The 16,728-nt window shown below is 40.3% G+C and overlaps 1 protein-coding gene across 2 annotated transcripts in view; it reads left to right on the top strand.

The window, feature by feature from the left end:
- PTPN4 (protein tyrosine phosphatase non-receptor type 4) overlaps positions 1 to 16,728 on the top strand; it is a 245,977-nt gene that overhangs the window by 79,812 nt on the left and 149,437 nt on the right. For both annotated transcript variants that reach the window (XM_074967065.1, XM_074967064.1), the window contains exon 3: positions 11,510 to 11,617. In XM_074967065.1, coding sequence (XP_074823166.1) covers positions 11,510 to 11,617 — 108 coding nt within the window. The remainder of the gene's footprint in view (positions 1 to 11,509; positions 11,618 to 16,728) is intronic.

The following is a 16,728-nucleotide window of genomic DNA, read 5'->3' on the forward strand; positions in this document are numbered from 1 at the left end:
TCGAGCTAAATTTTAAGTGTAGACCAGGCCTAAGACAAAAACTTGGGAGAGGAGTAAGATGAAAGAGATACTGATAGATGTGGGGGAGAATTTATTTAGCAGTAGAGAAGGTTCAGTGCAGTGTGGCGCAAGAAAAGAAGCAGCAAGTGCAGACATTCAAGGATATAAGAAAATGCAATATTTTTCTCTAGTTCTGAATAATAAAACGCCCATCACTTACATAAAGAGTCATTCTGGAATAAATCTGGCATGTCATGTTTCTTGTGTGCTTATCAGAGGAAGCAATAACTCTTCTGTTTAATGTACAGCCTTCAGTCCACAAAAAGGGACGTATTACGGAAGTATATACAATAATATGAATAATCAGGGACAAGGCTTTTATTATGATAGCATTCAGGATCCCCCGTCAAGTATTAGGGCCCCATTTTGCTGCACTGACAATAAAGAAGACTGTTCCTCCCCAAAGAGCTCACAGTTTACATATCAAACAGGATGCAACAAGTGGATGAAACAAATAAACAATGGGGGCATTGGGAGCATTAGTGGAGTAACCAACAGTAACAGGAACAGAATTTACCAGGAAGGCAGAAGTAAAAATCATGATTTAACCACAATTATTGCCTAAAAGTACTTTACGCTTCTATAGTGCTTTTAGCTGACACCTCAGATCACTCTATAATAAAAACAAATAGACAAATTCATACTGGAAATGAGGTGTAAATTTTTAATCGTGAGAGAAATTAACCACTGGAAAAATTTACTAAGGCTCATGATGGATTCTCCATCACTGACTATTTTTTAAATCAAGATTGGATATTTTTTCTAAAAGATATGCTGTAGAATTATTTTGGGGAAGTTCTGTGGCCTGTGTTATACAGGAGGTCAGACTAGATGATTCTAAAGGGCCCTTCTGGCCTTGGAATCAATCTGTGAAAAACGTGAGATGATTGTATACTTATTGTAGAGATGAAGGTTAAAGTTATTTAGGGACCCATGGTATGTCAGTAGTTGAGCAAGGAGGCTTTTAAACTAATTTAGTTCATATGTTTGTGCACTTTAAATGCTGCTGTTGCTCAGTATAATGGTAACCCATTTGTCAGCAGAGTCAGTGCAGAAGGAAGGCATGAGTTAGAGAAAGGGAAAATCAGGAACAAATTTGCAAAGAGAGAAGGAGGGGGAGAGAGGCAAAGAAATGTGTGAGGAATGGCAAATGAAATGTTGAGTTTATGGTACAGTTAGAGCATCAATTAGGGGAGAATATAGATTTGATCATTCTTACCTTGTTCTTTGGGACAAGATTTTATGATATCTTTTGCATTTTTTGTATAGCATCTAGAACAGCAAGGCTCCAATCCTGGTGGTATCATGTGTGCGGTTTTGAAATGAGAATATTAAATAACCCATCCAGTGGGTACACCTCTGCCCAGGAAGCAGTTGTCATCAGAACTATTGAGTATTTTGATGTCATTCCACATACATATTTTTTTTAAATAGGTGTATGTATTTACAGATGTATGTGGGCTTATGTATAAATAAATAAACACACACAAGTTGCACAGTGTAACTGAATGCGTGATTTTATTTTAACTTATCTAGTTAAACTGGTACAAAAGGCTGTGTGAACACTTACTTCAGTTTATCTTAAATCAGTTAAGAATCTGTGTAAGTTAAACCAATGTAAGCCACCCTTGTGCCAAAATAAGTGTCTACATTGGTTGCACCTGTTTATATTGGTTTAAAAATGATTTAAATCAAACTGGTTCAACTTCCGCATTCACGCAAGTCCCTATATATGTTAGGTTCAGCAGTTTTACGCTTAAAGAAAAGCAAGCTCAGCCTTCAAACAGAAGAAGGGAATGTGTTTTTCTCTTGACCAGGGAAAGATGCCCTCACTCTACCTCTCCAGTATCTTTCAGATGGGGGAACACTTCAAAAAGCATGATCTCACTATGGCATGGGTAATAAAGGAGATATGTACAAAGGGGATATTTAACCCCTGGATGAAGGCAAAATCTAGGAGGAGGAGATAATCCAGAGAATGGATGCTTGTAATTTTCAAAAAACTGAGTTTGTTTTTTCTTCCGAATTACTAGAGTAATTCCTCTTAGTGAGAATATCTGTGGGAGCCATGCCAATACAATTCAGAAATCTGTGCAAAGCTGTTAAGTCATCATATTGTATTTAGAGTTGACATTCATTTCACTTGCACGTATCTGTAAACATCCTGTTCACAGGACTTCTCTGTAAAGACAATATTAACTCCAACCCAATATGCAACTTATTTTGTGACTTTTCTGAGAAACCTAGTTATGCAAAATATACAACTGTTTTAAGAGGCACCTGGCTTGATTTCCATGTTCTTTAAGATGATTTTTTAGACTTTACCACTTGAAACCTCCAACTTACACTACTTTCAATAACGCTCCACTGTATTAACATATACATTTGTTGTTGGTAGTCCATCACTGACGATGACGATGATATTGTCGCAGTTCTCATCTATGGCTATGCATATGACCCCGAAGTCCGAACCCTGATGCACAGAGTTGGCCACACTGGGGGCATGGGAAGTCTGTATTTATGATATTTGATGATGCAGTTCTGTGGCCCCTTTCACATGCAGCCTGGAGACAATGAATTTGTTGATCCTGCTCAAACCTGTTACATGCTGATCTTATCAAAGACCACCAGTGAGTCCTATTCTGAGCCATTTGCTCAAGTTCTTTGGGATTGATGCCAGCCCACTGGACACTGCTCTTCAGATTATCTTTGATGCGCTTATATGGACAACACTTCTTTCTTTTCCGCTGACTCACTCAGCTCCCCATACAAGATCTGTTTTGGGAGATTGTGGTCTTCCATTCTGATGACATGTCTGGACCACCTAAGTTGTGCTCTCAGTAACATTTCCTCATTAGTGGTTGTGTTTGCTCTTTCAAGGACCTTAATAATGGACACTTTGTCCCAAATGCTCATTATTGAGTGGAGAGAACACATGTGAAATTGCTCAAGCTGTTTAATGTGACGTCTATAAAGAATCCATGTCTCAGATCCATACAGGAGAGATGTTAGAACCACTGCACTATAGATCTTCAATTTGGTGGAGAGACTAATGTTGTGTTGGTTTTTTGTTTTTTTTTTTTTCAGTCGGCCAAGGGACCTGGCTGGCTTTATTAATTCTGGAGGAAATTTCCTTCTCAAGGAAACCATTATTTGAGATGGTACTGCCCAGATACTTGAACTGATCCACATTTTTCAGCTGTGTGCCTTGGATGAAGATGGCTGGCACTGGGGCATTGGAATGAGGTCTTAGTTGGAACAAGAACTCTGTCTTCCTGAGACTGATGCTTCAGAAAATCTATCGATGACTTGAAGATCATCAAGGCACAGTCATTTACAAAAAGTTCCTCGAAGAGAAGTCTCTCCAGTATCTTGCTCTTAGTGTTGAGTTTTTGAAGATCAAAGAGGGAGCCATCAAGTGAGTAGTGGATGCAAGTCCATTGTGGTATGGGTGAGGACACAGGCAAAGAACAAGCTGAACAGTACTGGAGCAAGTATGTAGCCTTGCTTCACTCCATTTGAGATTTTGACTGCGTCAGAAAAGTCACCACTGGCGAGCACTTGCACTGTCATGTGGTCATGGAACAGATGGATGATTTGTATGAACTTTCTTAGACAGCGCAGTTTATGCAGAATAGCCCATAGACCCTCTCTGTTGACCATATCAAAAGCTTTGGTCAAATTAATGAAAACTGCATACAGGTCCATGTTCTGCCTTAAAAATTTTTCCTGGACCTGCCTTACAACAAAGATCATGTCCATAGTACTACGACCTGATCTGAAACACACCTTGCTTCTGTCAGATTCTCCTCAGATATGTTTGCAATGAGTCTGTTCAATAGAATGCGAGCTAGTATTTTCCCTGCTGTGCAGAGGAGAGCAATGCCTCTGTAGTTTCCACAGTCAGCTTTGCTGCCTTTGTTTTTGAACAGTGATACAATAATAGCATCTTTGAAGTCTTGTGGCATTTCTTCTTCCACCCAAATGCTACTCAAGATGTCATGAAACGCCTTAATGGCCTTGGGGCCTGCTACTTTATACAGTTCTGCTGGAATACCATCCTTTCTAGAAGCTTTGCCAGAGTTCAGTTGTTCGATGACTTTCATAACTTCCTCAACTGATGGAGGGAGGTCGAGATCCTCTTTGATTGTTTTTTCAGGTAAATGATCAAGGACATGCCGATCAACTGCGGATGGTCTATTACTATTGAAGTGTTCAGCCCATCTCTGTACGATTCCCTCCTTGTTTTTGATGAGGATTGTGCCATCTGCTGACTTCAAGGGGGCTGTGCCAGATTTAGATGGCCCATAGACTGCTTTGAGAGAGTCAAAGAACATCTTTGTGTTGTTTGTACCTGCATAATGCTGAACTTCTGCACCACTCTTCCTGCATTCTCCTCAGTTCAGACTGGGCCTTGCTTATGCTCAGATAAATTTGTTAGTCTCTAAGGTACCACAAGTACTCCTTTTCTTTTTGCGGATACAGACTAACATGGCTGCTGCTCTGAAACGTATCTTTCTTTGAGATGGAAGTGAGTTCATTCCGCCATTCAACAAATGCTTTTTACTTGTCACTTAGGAGTTATCATTGAACCAGTCCTGATGTACCCTTTCCTTTGGCCCCAGCACTGATTTACCTGTGTCAATAATCACGTTTGAACTGGTTCCCTTTTTCTGTTGGGTTGCCAGTGATTGGTGGGCATGAAAAAAGCTTATCATCAAGTGACTACTGAAACGGCAGCTGATAGTTATGCTTGAGCTTTGCTATGTTGAAGGCTATTCTATTAAGTTGGGGGCGCTTGCACTGTGAAGGGACTATATGCAGGTTCAGCACTGCTCTTACCAATCTGTGGTCTGTCCGGCATTCTGCACCACACATGGTTTTGGAAATTCTGACATCGCGGATGTCTCGTTGGCGGGTGATAACATAGTCCATCAGGACCATTGTTTGGACCGTGAGTGCATCCATGTCGTTTTATATTTATAATTTTGCCTAAAGATGGTGTTAGTAATGAGCAGACTATGTTCTGCATATTAACCCAAGAGGAGCAGTCTGTTGCTGTTCATCTTTCTCATTCTGTGTCATCCTATCATCTCTTTCCAGGCACAGCTGTCTCTACCAAATCTATCGTTAAAGTCTCCCAGCAGGATGAGCTTGTCATATGCAGGGGTTGACCTGATGATGGAGTCCAGGTCAGAGTAGAACTGCTTCTTGCTTTCTTCTGTGGTGGTCAGTACAGGTGCATAGGCACTGATGATAGTGACGTGCCGTAAAGGATTCGGGGGAAATCGAAGTTCCATGAGCCGTCCACTCAGGCCAACAGGGAGGTCAGGGAGTTGTTTCCGAAGAGATGTTTTTATTGCAAATCTAACTCCATGGATCCTGTCTTCATCCTCTGCTTTTCCTTTCCAAAAGAGTGTAATCGCCTCCTAGCTCACTGATGGAAGCTTCTCCGGCCAGTCTAGTCTCACTCAGTGCTGCAATATCAATATCATAGCGGGCAAGTTCTCTGAAAACAAGAGCTGTTATTCTCTCAGGCCTTTGTGCATCGCCTCCGACAATAAGGGTGCAGACATTCCATGCTCCTAGAATGAGTTTTTTCTTCTTTATTGTTTTTTGACCGCTGTAGGATGATCTGCCAGTTGTGGTAGTCTGGCCAGATGTTATGGGGCAGGCAATATTTTGGGCACCTTTTCTAGCCCCTTCCCTTAAAAGGGGTGAGCAGTGCTACCCTAAAAAGGGCTGCTCAGTCGCCTAGGATGCTGCCGAACTTCTCCGCTGCCCCAACGGCCACTAGTCCCAAGGCCGCCTACATGCAGGATTGTGGTTACCACTGCCAGTGGTCATCTCCACTTGTCACTTTGCCACGCCCAGTCGCCGCAGGACTTGGATTAATGATATGATGTTAATGGAATGAGAGTTGCAAGAAAACCTGTGCAGGAAATTTTTGAGTGAGAAAGCTGTTGCACAGGGGCAGTCCCACTCTTTCCGCTGCAGAAGCCAGATTCCAGCAGCATGAAGAATCATTATGGCTGGGGACTTCCTTAGCTGCAGTGGGTGACCAGGACATCTTCAGTGCCTTGTCATGCTCTCCACACCCCGCAGCACGTTGCTGAACTGCTTTCATGGCCATTTAATCACAAATTGATTTCCTCCGCCCAGTCCACCAGAACAGTCTTTGCATGCTAAAGAAAGGCAGTTTCCCTATCTCGCACCCATCGGCTACCCTCACCTGATTTAGCCTGCTTGTTGAATTGGTTTACCGGGGTGTGGCTGCTGTCATATGCAAACAGCTACTTGGAGCCACAGGTGAGAGCTGAGTGTAGGTGAAGACCAAAGCAGATGATTTATTCACTGAGGAACATGACATGTTCCTCCAACAGAGGTACTACCCCTCCCTAGTATCCCCCATACATCCCCTACAACGTACATTTAGAATAAATGAACTAACAAACAAAAAGCTTAATGGAAAATAAAATGTGAAATTATTTGCCGCAGGCTTCTGGGATTTTGTAGCGGTAACAGCCTCAGGCTACAGAATTGTATTTCTTTGACCCATGAAATTCTGTTGAGCTTTTGCTGAGGTAGAAAGTATTAAAATTGCTATCTCCCTGGTGTTTCTCAGGAAAATTTTGGTGGGATGCCAAAAGAATAATTAATCTCAAGCATTCTAAGGAAGAGCTGACACTGCCTCCACAGCAGAAGCAGCATGCTGTATTGAGACTGTATGAGAAGTTCTGAAGCAGACATAGCAGGCTAGACTCCCACCGTGTACCCTTTTGAAACCAACACACTGTCCCAGTGGCCTGTCTCCACCCCAAGGTCATCACATGGGTCAAGAGCTTTCCCAGTTCCCAGGATAGAAGGGAGCGAGAGAGGTTGGGGACAGACCAGGCAGGGCTCTTCTCCCACATATACCCTGCGGCACATCTGTTCTCTGGAACAACAGCCTTCTCCTGCTATCTGCTGATATAGTTACTCTTGTGGTTCAAGTGTTGAAGGTCTGTCAGCATTGCTGAGGGTTCAGAGTATAAAATAGAATAGAATATTGTACTATTCCCCATTTTCAAATATATTAAAATTCAATACAGATTGCATGCCTAGGGATGCAACTTGTTTCTGACAAACTCCCTTCTATCAATGTTAGCTCAGTATGTTTATTATTTATTATTATTATTATTTATTATTATTATTTTATTATTATTATTTTAATTCTACAGACCTCATATCTTGGGAATCTCTAGCTATGAGTGGCTAGGGTCACATCAGAATCCTAAAAAATGAATGCTACATGTATAATGTAACCATTGAGTGTGATACTATTGAAAATTCCAGTTCAGACCTTTTACCAAAAGATCTTCAGCTTCATCTGGGCTGGCAAACTTCAAGGTTACTATACAAAATATTTAAGACATGGTTAAATGGAGATCTGGTTCTGCCACATATTTATCTTCTAAGTTCAAGGCATTGTGTTTACAGTAATTGCTGCCCAAAAGTTCCCACTGCTTCATATTACAACTTTCCCGCGATTTATTATGTTAATTTACTGCCCCTAATACAGAAAAACCCTATTTTTTACTCCTACTGCTCTACCTTCAAGAGTGCATACAGAGTCAAAATCCTCCCTCTGTTCATCACTTAGCACCTAACATTGGAAAAACACAACACTCTGTACTAATAATTTGAACCTAACCAACAAGTTCTGAGCTTTTAATATACATTGTGTAGGTGATATGCTCACAAAATTAATTTTTGAGCTTTCTCTAAGTCAAAGAACAATATCAACTCTTAGGTTTACATTCTGTCTATTACCAAATCCATTTACAGACTATATCTTCAGTCAAACAGCGGAAGTAAACTTTGCACCTTTAGGAAGCATAATTATTAACTCATGGGCCAAACCTACTTTTTGTGACAGTTGCTATCATTGGCTCTAAAAATATGAATTCTAATCTACAGTTGTCTTGAGAAATATGTGAAGAACATTAAAAATACTAAGATTAGGGCCTTACTTAATTTGTGATAGGAAATTGTGGATTCCACAATATTAGGCTTCCACTGCAGTTTTGACAGTGGGAGCCCCAGCGTGAGCACTGCTCTCAGCCCCAGGTTGCCAATAGAGGGAGCCCCCACTCTCAGCCCTGAGCAGCGGCTCTCAGCCTCGGGCTGCTGAGAGCGTGAGCTGCCGCTCTCAGCCCTGGGCTGCGGACAGTGGAAAAGCATGGAAAAGTAATAATGGACCTTATTACTGCAAATAATAAGGTCCATTATTACTTTTCCATGATTTTCCATGGCTTGTCCGCAACTGAGCTACAATTTTTTGACAATCATCCCATGATTCAAGTAGGGCCTTAATTAAGATGTAATTTGAAAATTAGGTTAGGATTTGGTAAAATGTCACTGACATCTTCATTAGCTGTTGACTCCAAAATACAATCTTAGTGTGTTGGATTTCAGGAAAAATCTGTGTACCTGAATTTTTAATGCTACAAAGCCTTCTCAGGAAACAGTAACTTGGATGATTTTTTTCTTCTGGAAACTTTTTTACAAGATCTGATCTTCTCTGGTACATAAATATACTCTAGTATATTTGTAGCTACAGCGGTATTTACATTGCTATATTTATGCGTTTTCTGTCTGTCTAGTCCTTCCCTCCCTCTTTCACTCTGTCCTATCAAATAGGAATAGTATACAGAGTCAGGAGAGTGTGGCATAATTACCATGTATGTACACTGTGTTAATATCGGTTGTCTTTTGCTTGTGTGTGTGACATTTTTAATCCTTTGCGTTAAGAATTATTTTAAATTGACTTGTTTAACTACGTGCCTCCTGATTTCTTAATATTTAACAAAAGACCAGTTTTTTCTTCTTCTTTTTTCAGAAAAAAACGACTTTGTTTTCAAAGTAAACCTGGCAATTATGAAGTGAAATTAAACAAAGCTATAGGGGAGCTACAAAAAAATAGGGCTTATGCAATAGGAACCTTAATATATGGAGCCATAGTCAGAGCACTTTTGGGCTTAGGTTTTGTAGCTGAGGAAGCAAAATTTAACTGACTTTTCAGCTGCTTAATATTATGTTCTTTGGGAAACTTAGAATGCTAGACCTCCAAGTAAAAAGCTGTTCTAAAAATTTCTTTACTACAATGTTGGATTTTTAAAATACTTTCTAATTTCTAACATTAAATACAATTTTGGGCCTAAATTGAAAGTGCTTTTAGTAACTTGTTTTCTGGCTTTTATATTTTTCGGCTATTCCTATCAGATGGTCAGCTTTATGAATCGTACTTTCCTTGCACTTTTTTCAGTTCTTGTTGTGGTGATTTTTAATGGTTATGCTGTGCTAATGCCTTTTTCTAGATATCTGGCTTCCTTTTACTTAGAACCAAAGTATCTAGTTCTGAAGCACATTTAGGTCTTGAGAATATTTGTTTTTCTTTTTTATTTCAAAAAATTGCTGTAGTGAAGGGGATGCTATAGTTAAGAAACTATTTAACTTCAGTACGTAATCACTTGAGAAATGTATGTTTTTTGCCACTAAGTAACAAGAAGTTGAGTTCTGATGAAATCTTTTTCAAATCTGAACAAACTCATAATGTGTTGCTCTTTTTCATTTTTTCTCTTCCTCCCCGTGTCTACATTACAAACGTCTACTGGCATAGTTCTGTCGGTCAAGAGGGCAAAGAAGTGTGATCCCTGATGAACATAGCTGTGTTGGCAGAAATCTGTAGAGTAGATGCAGCTATCTGCAAAACTGCGCTTTTACTGGCATAACTTGTTTCACTCATGGAATGGGAATGGCTTTCATGTTCTGATAAAAAGTGCAGCTTTGCTGGTGTAGCTGCGTCCACGCTAGGAACATTCTGCTGGTATAGTATACCACATCCCTGTACCACTGTATAAAGTGCTGCTAGCATAGACATAGAAGGGGGGTAAAACATTTTTTGAAGATATTTCCTGTTTTTGGACTATTAGGGCTAGTCTGCACTGGCAACATTTAAAGCGCTACCGTGGCAGCGCTTTTACGTGGCTTGCATAGTCGCGGCACAGAGCTCTCCCTGCGCTCTAAAAAAAAACCCACCTCCATGAGGGGCGTAGCTACCAGTGCTGGTGCACTGTCTACACTGGTGCTTTACAGCGCTGAAACTTGTTGTGTTCAGTGGGATGTTTTTTCACACCCCTGGGCGAGAACGTTGCAGTGCTGTGAAGTGCCAGTGTAGACAAGCCCTTATTCTCCCTTTTATTTATTGATTGCAAGCCAAGCATTTAAATTTGCAAGTATTTGAATGAATTATTATAGTGTACTGTTAGGATTTGGGCATTTGGGAGTAGAGCAGCAGCCATCTTGTATTAAAGAGGGAAATGATTTTGTTTCTTAGTTTAGTGTAGGTTTTTCCTGATTTGATAAAGTTTCAGCGTTTAAAAGGCTGTGTGGAGCTTGCTTGGTACTAGAATAATGAAAAACATTATTATGTTATCTAATCAATCATCTCTAATGCCTCCTACTACTACTATGGGATTTGTCCTTGAATTTTTTCTACCATTCTGTCCTGATTAATGTTAATTATCTCTAAGGATTTGCGGGACGGGTTCACAACTTTCCTTGGAAGAGTGCTTATTTAAATGTAAGTCAGTACAGGATAATAACCTGTTTGCCGAGACTTGTCATAATGGATCACGGTGCTTGAATAATTTCATTTAGTAACCAGTAGAATGGTGCAGTTTTAAGACTCTATCAATGGTTTATATATCTTCTTACGGAAAAAGTGAGGCCTTGTAATGAAAATAATGTCCAGTCATTGCCCCTAATTAAAAAGTTTAGTACTTAGTCTGTGTTCTCTTCAGTAGGTTCTTTTAGAGTGAAATTTGTCTCTGAAGACATCTTTAAGGATATTCACCATCAATCAAAAATTCATACAGCTCTTTAAATATCCATGCGGTGTAACTCTGCAAATATTTTTCAGTAATTGTGTTGATTTAGATGTAGAGAATGATTTGCAAATGAAATATTAGATTAATTTATTTGGGCTGAAGAATGACATTGGAATGTTCTGAAAAGTGTTACCTGAAATTCTGTCATGTCCTAAAAATACCAATTTAGTTTATTGCTTTATTTTGTCACTTTTTTGAATCGTTTTGCTATTCATCAAATTTGTTGTTAAATGAATAGCTTTATGGAACAATTGCATAGCTACTGTACTTTGTTTCTGAGGGCAACAAGAAATTCCTATATAGCCATTTTTAATTGAGGAAAAATAAGTTCTGTTTGTGGCAATGAGAGAAGTATCTTATTTAAAAATTATATTGTACTGAGAGAAATTTTGTGGATTTTTGGATGTAAATTTTGTGAACACACCTGAAATAAGCTATAGGTGTTGTGCATGCATGAAGCAGTCTGTCCGTTTAAAGTTGGCTTTGATTTTAAACAATATGACTTTTTCCTCCTCCAGAAAAACGATCAGGGACAAGTTTTGTTGGATATAGTGTTCAAACATCTCGATTTGACAGAGAGGGATTACTTTGGTTTACAGCTGGCTGACGAGTCCACTGATAACCCAGTAAGTTGCATCTGTTTTCTTAACTAATTTTTTTTGCATGTTAATAGAGTTTAGGGATTTTGTTTCAGTATTCAGAGAATTTGATTAATATTTTTGGAGTTCTTATCTAATTCTTATGTCCATGACAGCTGATATATTCAGTAGACTCAATTTTTTTTAACAAATCTGAAATATGGCATAAGTATTCTTTGATATGCTTCAGAAAGAACTGTCTCTATTCTGTTCTTTAGATAAAGCTGTCCCATGAGTTATTCTTGTGGGTGCAAGTCTTCACCTGGTATCTCTCACACTGGAAAACTATTTCCCCCCAAACAATTAAATTATGGTTGTACTTATTTTCCCCTCCCATCTTGGTATTTCAAAATGTAAGAGTTGGGGTCAACCTTTTTTTTTTTTTTTTTTTTTTAAAGATTGTTTGAGAGGCCTCTTCAGGTTCTGAGAGAACACTTGGAGTTCCCTCTAAGGATATGCCTAAACTAGTTTTGTGACTAACTCAGGTTAAAATGGGACCACAAACTTTATTCTAGACAAACCCTAAGACAACATAGAAAGTTCAGGGCTTGAGTATCTTGTAAAGAAGGCAGGTCAGTTGGGGGATATAGGAGAAGGTGGATTCGAGAGAAGTCCTCACTGATTTTCCCTCTGTCTGGTAACCAGATGCCCCAGGTTCTGATCTCTTCCGTTCTGTCCAGCTCTTGTAGGTCTGCCCCAATGCTATTTTCTTTCATGCTGGAGCAGTCCTTTTTGAAGCATACTTCCCTTTCCCTTCACCTCCCTCTCAAGAGCGGGGGTTTCCTTATCCCCTAGAAGAGAGGTACAGGCTGGACAGACTCAGCTCATGGCTCCCTACCATCATAAATTGATCTAGATTAGGGGCTGGCCCTAAAGATCTCTGGTGTTGCTCACTGGCGTCCTTAATATCAGAAGAGATTTGTTCTTTACAGTTAGCCTGTCTTCCCTAGGAGTCCTGTCTCTTCTGTTATATCTGAGAAGAAACTCCCGTACGGGAGCAGCTGAGCTCATGAAAACTCCTCTCACTTTTTTTCTGTTAAATATAGACCCATTTGGAGCCACAACTGACCCTGATCCTTTTTTATAAAATAAGGACGGGGTGCGCAAAAACACTGAAAGCTGAATAAATCAGAAAGTTTTCAGATTTCAACTTATAATTTATGTGTATAGCACAGTAAACATGCATAGGGTCTCTTTTCTTTGCCCCTGAATATTTTTAATCTGAGTTCAACTAACAGTCTGAGTTCATTCTGAGTGACGATAAATGGTAGGGTTATGATGAGGGTTTAAATAAACATAATGTGATTGCTTTATTTGCTATATGTGTATATTGTTCATTTACCATTTTTCAATACAAAGTTGATCAATGTTAAATTTAAGAGTCGCATTTTAGATTTTTTAATAAATGATTTAAGGTGCCTACATGGACACAATAGTAAGAGAATTTTGTACAGGAAGGCATAATAGAATAAGTGACTTCATAGAGTTAGAAAGATGCAGTGATAGAGAAGAGTGGAGGTGAGATGAGGATGTGGGAAAGGAAAAGGCAAGTAGTGTGGTGATGCCATGCAGGCACAGTTAAATCAGCCTGCCGCAATGGGGTGTGGAGTGAACTAATCAAATGGCCATTATGTGGTGAAATGTATGCAAGTTAGTTAAATGCAGTAATTAAATGGAGTGGTCTGCAGGCATTAAAGACAGGAGAAGTTTTAAAAAATAAAAAAGGCAGATGAAATGCAAACTGAGTAGGGTTTGTAGATAATGTCATTACTAAAAGTTCCAGCCGTAACATAAATGCAGAAGACACTGATGGCACTCATTTGCTGTCCGCTCTTGCTGTGGGGCTTTGAGAAAGTTGACTGTACTCTATCTTGAACCATGAAGCTTTAATAATCTTCTTATGCAGTGCTGCCAAGGAAGAAAGTTTCTGCTGTGTAGAATAGCCTTTTTCTCCATTGCTCAGAAGGTTTTAATGGATTTGTGGCCTTTAACTACAATGATGACATGCTCTGTCTAGTTTAAAGAAGGTGGGGATGGTCCCAATTTCTACAGCGGACAGGCCCAAATTCTGTAATCTGACCCTGCCTTACTATATACTTGAGCCTAAATATGGCGTTTACTCGGGCAGTGGAAGAAGAATTGCACAGTTTAGGTTACTGGTTGTCAAAGTTTAGTGAAGACTTAAAGAGGATCTTAAGGCTTCAAGCCACTTCGCCAAAAGGGTGGAAACACTTTCAATGGAATGGAATGGGATGGTAATATTCCAGCTAGTTCTTCAGATTATTCTCCTGCTCTAACTGGGATCACTGTCTTACTTGGGTTCAGTTTGAGTTCGGTGTTCATTCAGGTGATGACCTGTAGGCATTGTGACATGTATATGATGTTGATCGTTGTGCCTGGGCAACAAAATGTACATCTGGGCATCATCAGCATACCGATGACAGCCGAGTTTGTGGCACCTCTGAAATTCTCCAAGTGGTCTCATGTAGATATTTGAGGTGGAAGGACAGAATAGATCCCTGTGGGCCTCCACAGGTGAGAAACTTTTAAGAAGAGGACCATTTGCTATCATTATATAAATGGGTCAGCAGAACCTTGTGGCTAACTTTGTCAAAAACCTGCAGAGAGATAGAGTAGGTACAGGTTTGGCGACAAAGTGTTAATGCTTATAGTCATCAAGTGAAAGCTGAAATGAGTGTGTGACTCTTGTTAAATCACTGTATACTGAATTGAACGATTGTCTTTAGCTGGGGTACAAGGTAGTTTCCATATTATTTGGTTACCAGTTAAAAAAATTGATTTTCAGATTGTGTATACATATAAGATCGTTTTTTTTATTCCAGTCCAAAACTGTACACATCTCTGAATCCATTATATGTTGTATAGTTCAATATCTAGCAAGGAGAATCAGTTTATTGCCCTAAAATAATGAATAAAAGAGTTTTCTGAGCATGACAGTGTATAATCATAGTTTACATGCCTTAAGTGGCAGTGAGTTCCAACCTTAGAAATATCAAAATCAAAGTTAGAAAAATACTAATTGTTGGATCTAATGGTAACTTTCAATTATGTCTTTTATTATTGCTGTTCTGTTCTGTTATGGTTAGAATGTTTGTGCAAGAATTTTCATTGTAGTTACTGGTTTGTAATCATCTAGAAGACACTTCGTGATACAGTGTGGAAGGCACTATAAGCACAAAAAGAAAGAGTACTTGTGGCACTTTAGAGACTAACCAATTTATTTGAGCATGAGCTTTCGTGAGCTACAGCTCACTTCATCGAATGCATACTGTGGAAATTGCAGAAGACATTATATACACAGACACCATGAAACAATACCTCCTCCCACCCCACTCTCCTGCTGGTAATAGCTTATCTAAAGTGATCATCAAGTTGGGCCATTTCCAGCACAAATCCAGGTTTTCTCACCCTCCGCCCCCCCACACACAAACTCACTCTCTTGCTGGTAATAGCCCATCCAAAGTGACCACTCTATTCACAATGTGTATGATAATCAAGGTGGGCCATTTCCTGCAGAAATCCAGGTTCTCTCACCCCCCTCCAAAAACCACACACACAAACTCACTCTCCTGCTGGTAATAGCCTATCCAAAGTGACCACTCTCCTTACAACGTGCATGAAAATCAAGGTGGGCCATTTCCAGCACAAATCCAGGTTTTCTCACCCCACCCCCCACCCCCATACACACACAAACTCACTCTCCTGCTGGTAATAGCTCATCCAAAGTGACCACTCTCCCTACAATGTGCATGATAATCAAGGTGGACCATTTCCAGCATAAATCCAGGTTTTCTCACCCCCCCCCACCCCCATACACATACAAACTCACTCTCCTGCTGGTAATAGCTCATCCAAAGCGACCACTCTCCCTACAATGTGCATGATAATCAAGGTGGACCATTTCCAGCACAAATCCAGGTTTTCTCACCCCCCCCCCCCCAACACACACACAAACTCACTCTCCTGCTGGTAATAGCTCATCCAAAGTGACCACTCTCCCTACAATGTGCATGATAATCAAGGTGGACCATTTCCAGCACAAATCCAGGTTTTCTCACCCCCCCCCCCCCCAACACACACACAAACTCACTCTCCTGCTGGCAATAGCTCATCCAAACTGACCACTCTCCCCACAATGTGCATGACAATCAAGGTGGGCCACTTCCAGCATAAATCCAAGTTTAACCAGAACGTCTCGGGGGGGGGTAGGAAAAAACAAGGGGAAATAGGCTACCTTGCATAATGACTTAGCCACTCCCAGTCTCTATTTAAGCCTAAATTAATAGTATCCAATTTGCAAATGAATTCCAATTCAGCAGTTTCTCGCTGGACTCTGGATTTGAAGCTCACGAAAGTTCATGCTCAAATAAATTGGTTAGTCTCTAAGGTGCCACAAGTACTCCTTTTCTTTTTGCGAATACAGACTAACACGGCTGTTACTCTGAAACCTGTCTATAAGCACAAAGTAACCTACAATATGGCTAAAACTCTGACAGTGTAATTTTGAGTTACTTGGGACAGTTTAAGGCAGGGATGGCCAGTTCCAACTTTTTCTTCTGTCTAGCAACTCCCTCTATTGTTTACAAAAGTTATCCAGCCCACATCAGAGCATCTGCTCAGAGCATCTGAGAGGAAGGTGGGATTGGGAGGAACATTATACCTGACAGGGCACAGGTACTGAACACCTCCTCCTTCCTCTTCTCCCCCTGTACAGCCAGCAGCACTGTAATATTGCACAGATGAGACTCAGATGAGGCTCTTTGGCAGCCTCCCACACCCTTTGCCCCTGCCAGCACTGCCAAAGCTATGCAAGAGCGGGGTCCTTCTCTCTAAACCTCCATACTCCACTACATACAGTCACTGAGCCATGCAGCACCAGAGCAAAGATGAGGCTTCTTTTCAGTCTCCTTCCTTCACATCTGCTGCTACTGCCACTGCTGCTGAGTTTACAGGATTAATGGAATCAGCTGCTTCTCTGACCTCCTCAGATGGAACATGAAGCAGAGGGAGAAACTCCCAAAGAGAAGGGGAAGAGGAGAGACTCCCTCAGGGGTATGGAATTCCTAAATATGGTGGGG

The sequence above is a fragment of the Natator depressus genome, chromosome 11 (genome assembly GCF_965152275.1).
Source record: "Natator depressus isolate rNatDep1 chromosome 11, rNatDep2.hap1, whole genome shotgun sequence".
NCBI classification, from domain to species: Eukaryota; Metazoa; Chordata; order Testudines; family Cheloniidae; genus Natator; species Natator depressus.